The sequence below is a fragment of the Endocarpon pusillum genome, assembly GCF_000464535.1.
Source record: "Endocarpon pusillum Z07020 unplaced genomic scaffold scaffold991, whole genome shotgun sequence".
Classification (NCBI taxonomy): Eukaryota; Fungi; Ascomycota; class Eurotiomycetes; order Verrucariales; family Verrucariaceae; genus Endocarpon; species Endocarpon pusillum.
In genome coordinates, this window is record NW_006916673.1 from 1 (window position 1) to 12,489 (window position 12,489).

At 47.3% G+C, this 12,489-nt stretch overlaps 3 protein-coding genes across 3 annotated transcripts; 1 reads left to right on the forward strand and 2 right to left on the reverse strand.

Moving 5' to 3' along the window:
• Positions 1-3,497: 3,497 nt before the first annotated feature.
• On the reverse strand, positions 3,498-4,454 carry EPUS_06403 (uncharacterized protein; the record flags this gene model as incomplete). Its single annotated transcript, XM_007808107.1, has 1 exon — positions 3,498-4,454. One exon carries the CDS (start codon positions 4,452-4,454, stop codon positions 3,498-3,500), a length of 957 nt encoding a protein of 318 aa, XP_007806298.1.
• Positions 4,455-5,272: 818 nt separating this feature from the next.
• On the forward strand, positions 5,273-7,213 carry EPUS_06404 (uncharacterized protein; the record flags this gene model as incomplete). The annotated part of the gene is made up of 1 exon (XM_007808108.1): positions 5,273-7,213. One exon carries the CDS (start codon positions 5,273-5,275, stop codon positions 7,211-7,213), a length of 1,941 nt encoding a protein of 646 aa, XP_007806299.1.
• Positions 7,214-7,786: 573 nt separating this feature from the next.
• On the reverse strand, positions 7,787-8,893 carry EPUS_06405 (uncharacterized protein; the record flags this gene model as incomplete). The annotated part of the gene is made up of 1 exon (XM_007808109.1): positions 7,787-8,893. One exon carries the CDS (start codon positions 8,891-8,893, stop codon positions 7,787-7,789), a length of 1,107 nt encoding a protein of 368 aa, XP_007806300.1.
• Between the last annotated feature and the right edge of the window lie 3,596 nt (positions 8,894-12,489).

The following is a 12,489-nucleotide window of genomic DNA, read 5'->3' on the forward strand; positions in this document are numbered from 1 at the left end:
AATTGCAACACTTTCGCAATGCACAGTATCTGAGGCCGGTTGATGATAAGACTCAATCTCAGAGACGTGGCACCTGTTAGAAGTATGCAGCAAATAGCGTACGGAGATACTAAGCAGTATCAAGAGAGAGAGGGTTCAATTGAATTGATTGAGTTGCTATCCCAACTCCTGAGGAGTAGGATGACCGCTATATATACGCATAGAAGAGGCAAGCTATAGAATCACCTAGAAGGAGATCATAAATCAGCGTTGCAATGCTAACTGCAGCATTTGTGAGTGTATGCGTTTCTGAGTGATAGCGCGTGGCGAACAGTTGCGGTGGTCGGAGAACTCCGTCTTCCGCTGACACATGCGGGTCATAGCGGCCTAAAATTCGCTAGCTAGGGAGGGATGAGTTTTGTTTCGTCAGCAAGAGCCTCAATAAAACCTAGAAAACCCTGTGGGAGAAAATAGGAAAGAGTGTCTCTTGTCGCGTGTAGGCTCTGAATTCCCTGTTCTGGAGAATTTAAGGCCATAGCTGAGCGTTCCGCAGATATATCGAAGAACCCCCTTGGCTATACCCATATGGATAGCCTTTGGCCTGGCCAGAAATCGACTTAATAGCGATACTGGATACGCTAGATCAGGTCGAGTGCCCTGCATTCCGTACGTGAGACTTCCAACGATCGATTGATACTCAAGCTTGCCACTTGGAGGCAGCAGATCATCGTCATTTGCATCCATAGGGATTCGAGTGCTATCCTGCATAGGCGTAGATCGCAGATTTGCGTTATCCATGCCGAAACGGCGTAGAACCTTCTCAAAATAGCTCTTCTGGGATAGGGTAATGGAGTCGCTATTCTGTATAATCTGAATGCCGAGATAGTCTTCTGCAGGGCCTATATCCTTGATCTTCTAGCGTTCTCTAAACTTGCGCTTGAATTCAGCTATAGCTTCTGAAGTTCGACCTATTATCAATAGATCGTCTACATAAATAGCTATAATCAGGTCATCTCTGTAGAAGATAGAATGCTCACAAACTATTCGCTTGAATCTGAACTCCTTAAGCGTCGAATAAAGCGTTCTGGCCCAAATTCGCGGAGCTTGCTTGAGGCCATAAAGGCTCTTCTTGAGGAGGCCGCAGAAGGGCCCTTTTAACCCTCTTGGAAGTGTAGCATTCGGAGGCAGTTCAACGTAGATTTTGTGGTCTATTTTGCCATATAGAAATGCTGTATCAACGTCAAGGCTTTCTATACCGAAGCCCTTGAGCACAGCAAGTGCTATAAGCGTTCGATATGACTCTGCTCGTGCCACAGCGGCGAAGGTCTCTTGGTAGTCAATTCCTTCAACTTGTTCAAAGCCTTTGACCACCCATCTGGCTTTGTATCGTCCATCACGCTTGCGTACGTAAACGTATCTGCCACGGAGTATCTTCTGATTAGCAGGTACCTCAATTTTGGGTAGAACTTGTCACGTTTCATTGCTTTTTAGAGCTTGTAGCTCCTTATCTGATGCAGCCATCCATTCTTGGTGGTTAGCATGTTGTTTTGCTTCCTTGTACGACCTAGGAGCGTCTGACAGGGCCAGTGTCAGCGCTGATAGAACGTGCGCAGAGGGGATTTCGTCAAGAGGTATTTGATTCTTACGGAGCTTCTGTGAAGGTCTTAAATGCCTTCTTAGACGATATATCGGCTCAGAGATCCCTGCTTGATCTATCCTTGGATTTACAGGTCGAAACTCTGCATCCTTCACTTTATAAGACCTTGATTCGCCCTCAACGCCAGCATAGTTATCTATGAGGTCATTGATATCTGTAGATATAGGGTTTTGATCCATATAAGAGGCACGCTGAGGGTCCTCGTCAGGTTCAGGTCTCAAAACCGTAGTTTCGGAGCTCAATCCACTAGCGTTTATTTCATCGTCTTTGTTTCTATATGCATCCTGAGCCATTTCGGCTTCTTTAGATGCTATAGGAGTTGTTTAAGCATTTGTAGATGCTATAGGAGTTCCCTCAGGCTGTTCGGATGCCCTATACGGTTCCTTAACGTATCTAGTATCAGATTTGTTGATTTTGACATCTCTTGCCTAGATAATTCTATCTGTCTGAGGGTCCCAGATTCGGTATTAATTTGTTTCTTCATAGCCTACTAACCGCTCTATAATAGTAACGCTTTGTAGCTTGTGCTCTCTAACCTCTTTAGGGATTAATACCGTTGTTCTGGAGCCAATAGCTCTCAGATGAGCGAGGTGAGGCTTCCTGTTGTACAGGATTTCGTAGGGGGTCTTGTTTAAGAGTCTATGAGGCCGAATTGTACGGAGATAACACTGTTGTAAAAGACTGGGAAGGACTTTCAACGCAAACTCGATGATTCCCCACCATCCCAGAGGTTTCCTAGCATAATAGTGGCCTCAGGGTCGATGCTGACCGCGTCACCGATGCCTTAACCAACCGTGATGACGGAGTGGGCGCCATCGTCCCGGTCTCTAAGTCATCCTGGTCGGTTGTTTGCACAGACGATGAGCACGTCCATCGTCCTCCTCTCGAACAAGCCAGTATCAAGTCTCCACATCAGGCATTTCTTCGCAGGCCATCGTCTGCTGGCCCTAAGCTGGACCATGTGACAGAGCATGTTGACCGCCTCGCCTCCGTCTTCGCCTTCCTCGTCCAGCCTGTGGAGCAAGTCCACAGCCTAAAGTCTTAGTCCATTCGAGCCACAAGTTCAGTGAAATCTCCCGTCCCTCCTCTTCCGGCTCAGGGAGCATCCAGGAGCTCTGGAATGCCGTATATCCATTCGATGCCGATGACGCCCATGGAAAAAACATTGGCAAGGGGCCCGTGACCCCTTGCTGTGCCCGGAAACACCTCCGGTGCCGCATATTTAAGTGAGCCACAGAATGTTCGCAGCCAAGCGTTTGTTGATAACGACATTAAGTTAGCTAAGCCAAAACCGGTGTTGGCGACCTCGAAGTCAGCTTGAACACGACCAAGCAATTTCTGGGGTTGAGATCGCGGTGAACTACCCCCTTTGCATGGAGGTGACTAAGAGCCTCAAGAACCTGCCTCAAACCACTCATACGTTGGGCCTCATCGATGATGCTGGCGTCTACGATGTTTCCATGGCGATAAATCCATAATGATTGTGGGCTCCGGGGTCTCCCAAAGTTCAAAAAGCCTGCGCCATATTGGGCCGTCGCACAGGTCAGCATCATCATCTATGGTCGCAGCGAGCAGAGCCGTAGCGCAACTTACATGTGTTAGAGGATGGTAGCAAACAGCGTACGGAGGTGCCAATTCACTTGATTGAGTTACTCCTATCAAGAGGAGTATTTGCTCATACTAATAGCTATAGAAGCGCATTACTGTAACAGCTCAGAAACAGCATTTGGCGTTCAATTCGTATAGCAATGCTCACTGCCATAAATAACAGGGCGTAACAGTTACAAGAGCGTCCCTCTGATTTGTCAGCTCCCTCTGCTTGGAGGTCCTCTATCGGGTTCTTCATTCCGTCCGCTAATTGTCATTTGTTAAGGAGGTGAGGGTGCTTCTTCTGCCATCCCTCTGGCGCCTTCTCTGGGTTCTTGTACCAGCAGAATTGGCCCTCCTTGAGAGCGTGCGTTTTGTGACATTCGGAGCAGGTCGACGTTCTCTGTTGCTTAGAGCGTCCGCCTTGAGAGGCGTCATTTCGCTTCCTCTTGCCTGTTATAACGTTCGCTGATGGTGCGGGCTTCTTGGTATCCTTCTTAGGATCTTCTCCAAGCCCGTGGAGGGTGGTATAGAGTTCCTCAGGGTCAGCAAGTTGCGTTCCATTCTTGTATTTCTCGAGGAACTTGGACCAGTTGGAGGAGGAGTTGGAGTCGTTATTTTCGCTCCAGAGAAGAAGAAGAGTTGGGAGAGTTGTTGGATCCCAGGAGAAGCGTAGATTGTACGTCAAATGGTCGTACGCAGTTTTGTGAGCTGTAGTAAACTGACGAATATCAGGATACTGCGAGCGTCGGAGGCTCAGAAGGTTCTGGAGCGCTCGGAGTTGCTCTGTGATGAGAGGAGCTGCGTACGCCTGCTCGAGGGCTTCCCATAGGGTCTTTGGAGTGGAGTATCTGTTCATTCGAGTCAGAACAGTAGGAGATAGCCGTTCTATGATCTCAGAAAGGGCCATTTTCTCCTTATCTTGCCACTCGTTAAACTCCCTAATTTCTTCCTTATAGTCCTCATAAGCGGCATCCCATTGGCGCTGATTCCATCCAGTGGAATCCAAGTCAAGATTCAACTGATCAAACTGCTCTCGGAAGCGAGCAAGCGTTATAGGAGCCTTTGTGCGGCCACGGTTGACAGGAGGATGTGATACAATAGGGCTCCACGCTTTTAGCCTATCCAGGCGTGCTTTCATGACTCTTGACCATGAGAAATAGTCCTCTGTGCCCTTGAGGAGAGGGATACGAGATTTCTCATGAGAAGGAGAGTCGTAGGAGGATTCCATAGTGATCGAATTTGGCTGTACGGTACAGCAGAATTTGGGGCTAGGCCGAAAGTGGTAATGTGAGGCCTGTGGTGCTCTGATGGATATAGATCTCTATTACAGCTTTCGCTTAATAGAGTAGAAGTCAGCAGGCCGGGCTCATAACCTGTTAGAAGTATGCAGCAAATAGCGTACGGAGATACTAAGCAGTATCAAGAGAGAGAGGGTTCAATTGAATTGATTGAGTTGCTATCCCAACTCCTGAGGAGTAGGATGACCGCTATATATACGCATAGAAGAGGCAAGCTATAGAATCACCTAGAAGGAGATCATAAATCAGCGTTGCAATGCTAACTGCAGCATTTGTGAGTGTATGCGTTTCTGAGTGATAGCGCGTGGCGAACAGTTGCGGTGGTCGGAGAACTCCGTCTTCCGCTGACAGCACCTTCTCGGAAATTCAGAAAACATGACTATCGAGTTTTGTACTAAACTTCCATTTTGTTAATGAGCAAGTGTTCAGATACTTATCCGACGTTTCAATGTTACAGATTAGACTAGCTTCCATCACCGAACCAGTGGTGTGACTTTCACTGTTTTCATTTTGCCTGGTACCGTTTGGACTACTGTACTCCCAATTACAAGCACTCTTCGAATAATTAGCCTCATTTCATGTCGTGAGCATAACCTTATACTATTCACACTTAATCTATTGCACGCTCAGAAATGTGTGGTTCAAGTTAGTATACACCACAGTGATAATGACTGATAACAATGATAAATTTCAAGCAAGCAATCAGGGGCCAACACGTCATCATTCAAAATCTAGAGAACCGCCTCATATGGCTGTAGGACGACAGCCTCGAGAATCTCAAAAAAGACACCGTGAACCGGATCTCTCATCTTTGGCGCCGAAAGGTGCCAGTGGACCTGCAGTTATCACTCAGCCACCGGATCAATCTACTAGAGTGACACAAATGAACTCAGCAGTTGTAGATAGACAAGCAGGTTGGCCTGCTGGAGCTATAGAAGGGAGCCAACTTGAAGCAAATAAAGCCCCACAGTGCCTAGAATTTGCGACAGCAAGACCTCCACCGCCACCGCCCTCAACATCTACGTTCCAACTCGCATTAAGAGGTATTTCGGAATCAACGAATTTGCAAAGATTAGCATCAAGAGATCGAGTGCACTTCTCGGCATCTCCTAACATAGCTCAAGAGCCAATTTCTTCCTTAGCCGGGATATACACTTCTACGATAAGAGCAAGACCTAACGTCCAACCCGGTGAAGCAACTGGCTTTGCTCCTACCGCAGCAACTAGTTTTCAAGCTGGCGTGGCAACTGGTTTTAATCTTGGCGGTATAGCTGGTCCTCAACCCAACGCCGTCGCGAATCCTCGATCGACTACTGCTGAGACTAACTCGTTAGCCCAGTTATACAACGAGTGGGCTGCTGATGACTGCCCTGATCCTATTAGTGATGCTTTTGGTATTCCGGATGGAGTGGTTGACGATGAGGCTCCTTGGGATGCTCACAGAAGAAGCAATGATTCTAGACCCCAAACTTTCGCTCAGAATCCTTTTGCAAGCCAAGCTGCTTGGGATTTTCCAGCGATTAGCGATGTGCCAGGCTCCGTTGGTGCTTCTGATAGAGGCGTTTCTACTAAGATTATCTCTACTGAGAGTGTTTCTCCTGCAAGTGCTTCTACAAGAGGTGTCCCTATTGTGGGTGAGTCTAGAGAAATGACTTCACGAAGGCCTGCTTCAACTAGGGGTGCTTCTCGTAAAGATGGTTCTACCAAAGGAGCTTCAGTTGTAAGAGCTTCTTCCCAAGGTGCTCACAGAAAAGATGCTTCTTATAGAGCTTCTGAGAGCCCATCTTCACAGACACTTGGCATGGAAGAAAAAGTTTCTGGGTCTAAGCATGTCCCCAAAGCTCAAGCTGCGTCTAGCGATGCTGCTCAGGTCAGTACTTTCAGAGCTGAAAAGGCCCTTCAGGTTGAACCTTTAATCACAACTCCGATTGTTTCGAGATGGACTGACATTTTGTTCTTGTCACAGAGACATCAGAGTGCCCAAGCACCAGAAGCTGCCAAGCACCGTCCACTACCGTCTTTCACTTTCAGTAATGACGAAATCACTCAAATCAGGGAGTACCGAGCCGACAATAAGAGTTGGAAGTGGATCGGAGAGAAGATGGGCACTTCTCTACGCAGACTTCGCGAAGCAAAAGACATGGGTCTTTTCGCTGAGGGGGGTAAATCGCTCTCAGCACCGGACCCCTTTAGTGATGAACAAATCTCCCAAATTAAGCAATATCGTGCCGAAGAACAAACTTGGGAATGGATCGCGAAAGAGACAGGCACTTCTATAAAAAGACTTCGCAGAGCAACAGCAGAAGGTATTTTTGGTGAAGTGCCAGTATCATTCTCAGCACAGAAACCCATTAGTGATGAGCAAATCTCCCAAATTAAGAAATATTGTGCCGAGGGCAAGTCCTGGAAGTGGATATCTCGCGAAGTAAATATCAGCAAGTGGAGGCTGTTGAAGAAAGCAGCCGAGGGGCTGTTTGGTACAGAAGGAAAAGAAAAGCCTGCAGCACATGGATCGCTTATTCGATTCACAGAAGATGAAATATCTGAGATCAAAGAGTATCGTATCCAAAAAAAGTCGTGGGACTGGATTGCGATCAAGATGGGCTTTAGCACGACAACCCTCACAACTCGAGCTCAGAAGGGGGAGTTCGGTGTACATGAGGGGCAAATATACAGACGAAATGAATGAGTTCTATAACTGATGATCAAATCTATTATAGTAAAGAGTAACATTCACAGAGTTTGATTCAGATAAGAGGTAAGTAGTTTGTTATATCGTCCGAGTTTAGAGGCATGTGAGACAACAGTTGCGTAGTTAGCGACCAGCCCATTTGGACATGACGTGGTGGCTATGCCCACTAAGCCCATCTGAGGGTCTGAGGCAACTCCAGTCATAATTCAGAGCTACTTATTCATCACCCAGATTGTAGTCACATGTGCTTAGGTCTCGTGGTGGAAATGGAATATGGAGAGGTCAAGAATCGGGTGTGAGTGAACCGGCATTATCGCTCTAATCTAACGTTTGGGACCTGTTTTATCGAGCTAGTAAGGCGGAGAAAACTTTTGCTTTTACCAAAGACTCTTTGATGATTTACTTCGTTGCACATGATAAAGTAGCTCCATAGAAGCCGAAAGCATGAAGAGAAACCTCAGCTGTTACAAAGATAGCACGATCTCCCCCTGGCCCCAGCCGAGGAGTCCGAACAAGAAAGCCTTCGTCATATCGTTGTTGCGCCCTTCCTCGCGCTCGCTCGCTGGATGGTCAGGTCAGGGTCGAGAGCTCGTTTTCCAGTTTAGTTCCTTGCTGATTCTCTTCCGCAATCAGTTCACCCTTTGAAGTTTGCTTCAGGCTTGATGGCATCAAAAATGTTCTAATCTCTTCCATACAGGCCGGCCCATACTTTGTCGCACCCCAACAGTGTATCTCACAAATCCACGTATACAGGTCTTCGACACTTTCCGCTGTATACAGCGTTGAAAGGAAGATACGTTTCATCATACAGGTCTCGTCGGTCCATTCACCGTCTGTGTCTGCGGCGATCTCCCAACCCTCGTACCTGGCATTGTCGAATATTATCATGAAATGAGAGCAGAATGGGTAGTCTCGTTTCCCGGCAGCTGCTGGAATCCCTTTGTGAGTCCTCATGTACAGGTGGCACCGATTGAAGAGAGTGTGAACGGCTATGCAGGCGGCGCGTTGTCTTGTTTCATCAATCCGCTCATGTTCTTCTCGAAAGTCAACTGTGAGATAGGGTAGAACCATTGCGCCACCTAATACGCAGGTGCAATGATCTAAGCATTTGCGGAGGTCTTTGGCAAAAGCTGATATGGACAACCAAAAGGTGCAGGCAAAAGGTGAAGGTGCTTTTGAGCTTTGATATCTCCAGTTAGGGGGCTCTCGCCATTCAGCATGCTCGATATTGGTAGCAGATGCATTCATCTTTACAACTTTTGCTTGACCCTGTGTCGGAACGGCACGGCAGAGAGAATCAAGGTCGAAGAACCGATCCATAGTTAGTTGAGTGAAGGCAGTGCGTGAGCTGTGACACACATCGAGGAGTGTATACTCGCCTGGCACGGCTTGAAAGAACGTGGCATCTCTTCCAAAACTACTACCCCCCTGTGATGTGTCCACCCCTACTGCTGGCAGGTTTCCGAGCTTCAAGCAGAAGTAATCATGAGCTGATGTAAGTGGTATCTCGTTATCTTCAATCTTGCAGGGCATCTTCACGTGTTTTTCGTTGGCTTTCGTACTGACTGTGTCTGCATTTCGGCCATGTACGCTAGACATATGCTTCGTCCTTGATCCAAGGCGTGTTGGTGGCTCGTTGAACCTGCCAGTCTCAAGAGTTCTTTGAAGTACATTCATGGTAGATGGCCCTGTTGTATGCTCAGCGTTCCTCGTTCGCCTTTAGGATAGGTTAAGTCTTACCCAGAACTTTGGAGTCTGAAGACGATGGTCCTGTCGAAAGATCTTGATACTCAAGACTACCTACCACGTCGAATACTAATAACCACAAGCGAGCGATCTCCGTTGCATTGGTTGGCGGAATGTGCGCTTCGAGTAGGCTCGTAGGCTGTGAGTTGTGTGTAGAAACGATAGAGACCACTCCATCACTCTGTGATGATGAGCTTGATATATGTTGCTGTCTGCTTGAAGAAGGCATTGCTTCCGATTCTATGACAAGAGTGAATGGTGCTTCTCTTTCATGTGTACCGGATGTAGAAGTAATCAGCCGTTATGTATGGGTTGAACAATTCTCCACGGGAACGTGCGTATGTGCAGAACCGAAAGGGCTGTTTATTAGGGCAGGTAGAGATATTGACAGACGGGGTGTGTGTAGCTGAGATAATGGAAGTGCCAGAGGTCCAGCTTATTCTCCACTTTTAACAAAGTAGCAAGGGGTTGATCCCATCACAAACATTGGCCAGCCGGGCACCCTTTACATATGTTGTGAAACTGTGCGCTCCTGAACACGTAGGAATTAGCCCAAGTGATCCCTTTGATTAAGACTTAAGTTGTAGAAACGACCAGATCACATCCGTCATTCCATCACTCGCATAAATACATGTGGACCACTAGTATTGGCAGGGCCTTGGGCATTCCATCTTGAACGTACTGCAGAAATCAGGTCGTGATGTAGTGAACGATGGCTAATGCGAGAAACACATCGATAGACTTGTTCCTTGTGTGGAGATTGGTTCATAGTAAGCTCCAACATTTGAAAGTGCATTTGAGAAATCATGGCCTGTGAATTAATACCTTCCTGGCCTTTGAGAAAAGAATTAGGAGAAGTTGTCATAGGCCATCTGGCCTGAAAGGAAGCTAGCTGTCACTGATATTGTTATCAAGCTGCAGTGACGAACAGCACCCGGGAATTCCCTGTTGCGGGTTAGCCGTAGTTTACACGGCACTAGTTGGATATTAGCTGGGCCAGCACAGATGGTGACATTATTCACCTAACGAAGGTCAGCACAGCGGCTGAGAATTGAAAATGAAGCGTACATTGAGTGTGAAGAACGGATACACAGATACATAAATGTGATCTGGCAACAGAAGGAGGAGGAGCCAGGGCTAGTAAAAGATGTTCGCATACATATCTTGGGGCTGAAGCAGAATGAAATGGCACGTCCAAATCTAATGTTCTATGTGTTTGGAGAATGGGGTAGATACATTGCCGGCCTCGTCCGAGACATGGCACAAGACTCCCTGGAATACTACCAAGCTCTCAAGACATACCTCAAGCCCTACTACTCATACCTTCCAAATCTTCAACAAATTATCCTCGGACTACATACCTAAAGCGTTCTTCTCCTCTGACTGGCACCATGACAAGTTTGCTGCCCAACGGCTCATTTCGTAGTTATCCAGTCGGCTTGGAAGATGGCGCTCGTGACAACAAAGTTATGCGAGAAGGTATGGGATTGGGGCGGCTGATCGTGTTTGCTGGAGAGCACACTGCTCCATTCAAAGGGCTGGGAACTGTAGTGGGCACGTATTGGGGTGAGGGGAGGGCCATCCACGATACTAAGGGTTTATGCCAAGACAGGTAGTTATCAGCTCCATAGGACGAAATATTCGCTGAGAAACATATGAATAAATAAACACAATGCTTGGTATATTGGTTTCGGCACGGCGTCAACGCTCTTTTATCCCTTACTAGCCAGTGATTTAAGAGTATCTCGAGAATTCTTGTCAGGCACACTAACAGCCTACACTGCTAAAATTATGCGTTACTGGCACTAGGCTCAAAAAAGTCTAGCTTATTCTAGTTCTTGGTATCCCCCGGCAGCCAAATGGCTATCAGGGGACAGATAGAATCAACACATTTTTACTCTGTACACACCAGTTCTAACACGAAGGATTTAGTTTCCTGGTCTCTGAAGCTTAAGAGTTTCAGAACTCAGGTGACCAATAACGTATGCACGCAATTTCGAGCGGCTCGTTGCCCAGACAATCGAAAGCAGGGTTCGATTTAGCGTTGAATAACCTGGGCTATCAGAGACGAAATGGTGCGTTAGCTTATTCTCTGCAAGAATGGGTTGGGCGATTTTTCAAATTGCGACAGCGGGGCTCGCACCGTTGGTCATTTTAGTCCAAAACAGTGAGATGTTTCGTACATGAATCTATCCACCCCACCACATTCTTTTCGGTTTCGAGAATCCTTTGTGATACGTTTTAGAGTCGGTACATTAAGCATGGCTTCAAGGTCGTTTCTGCTAGTCTAGACCTAGCCGTTGCCTTGGATCTGGGCCTCAAAGGCGGGCTGGAAAAGGAAATCATAACCAGAAACTCTGCATCTCCCGGTACAGCTCTGCTGGCTAGACCTTGGGAGGGCCGTCACTAGTTAAACATGACTTCCGGAACACTCTGCATGTAGTACTTAATCTCTATCGTTCCATTCTCCTCCCTACATACTTCTTATACTTTTTTATTCTTATTCACACCTTCACCTCCAAGTCAACTCAGATAAGCTTTTCATACCGAGTCTTCCATCAGAATGGCAGCGGCAGATGTGCAACAGCCGGCGCCAATCGCTGAGCCGTCCACGCCTGACTACCTCTTGAGCCCCGATGCGGTCCTTAGTGACTCTTCTGCCTCTTGGAGATACGGCAGAGCGCCAGACTATTCTAAAACGCGCACGGTTTGGGAGCAAAGTGAGTACTTGGTGATCTGAGCCTCATCCTTTGCTCAAATATCCCAAGCCAAACAGATGAACCATGAAGTTGGAAGTCTGCCCTCGCTCGTCGAGAATCTTGTCAAGAACTGGGAGTGGAAGTATCCTTCAAGTCCAACCTTGCAGATTGGCGCACCGTTGACCATGCCAATTACGCCTTCGCCATCAATGGAGGGCCTCCTTAGTTAGCAGATCATATGCTCAAGGTGGAGACATATAATGCCATCATTGCTCCGAACGAATTCTATGGCCCTGAAGCCTCGGACTTCGCAACAAGTCACAAGACGTTTAAGCGTATGATGCCAACCTTTGCATGTGAAGTTCTTGAAGTTTACAGTGGCCCTCCCAAGGTAGCCTTCAGGTGGCGCCATTGGGGGATGATGAAGAACGATTATGTTAGGTTTAACAAGTGATCTTGTCAGCACCCTCAGTACGATAAGACTACTTACATATGTGTAGTTCGGGCAAAAAGGTGGCTGTGAAAGGCCATGGGGGACTCATTGACATCCAAGGTGTTACAGTCGCTCAAGTTGATGAACAAGTTCGTCTTCAGATAGTCGAAACATGGTTCGATCCTATGGAGATGTTCCGACAGATTGCGCCAAACGGGATAACGGATGGAATCTGACTGAGCCAGAATCCAGACCAGCTGAGCGACAAGATAATGAACCAAGCACAGATAGGCACTCAACAAGCCAAGAAGACAAAACCGATGCTGGCAGCGCAACCGCTATCCCGAGAGATGACGCAACTAAACCTGTCATGACTAATCGTGCTGGAGTGGATG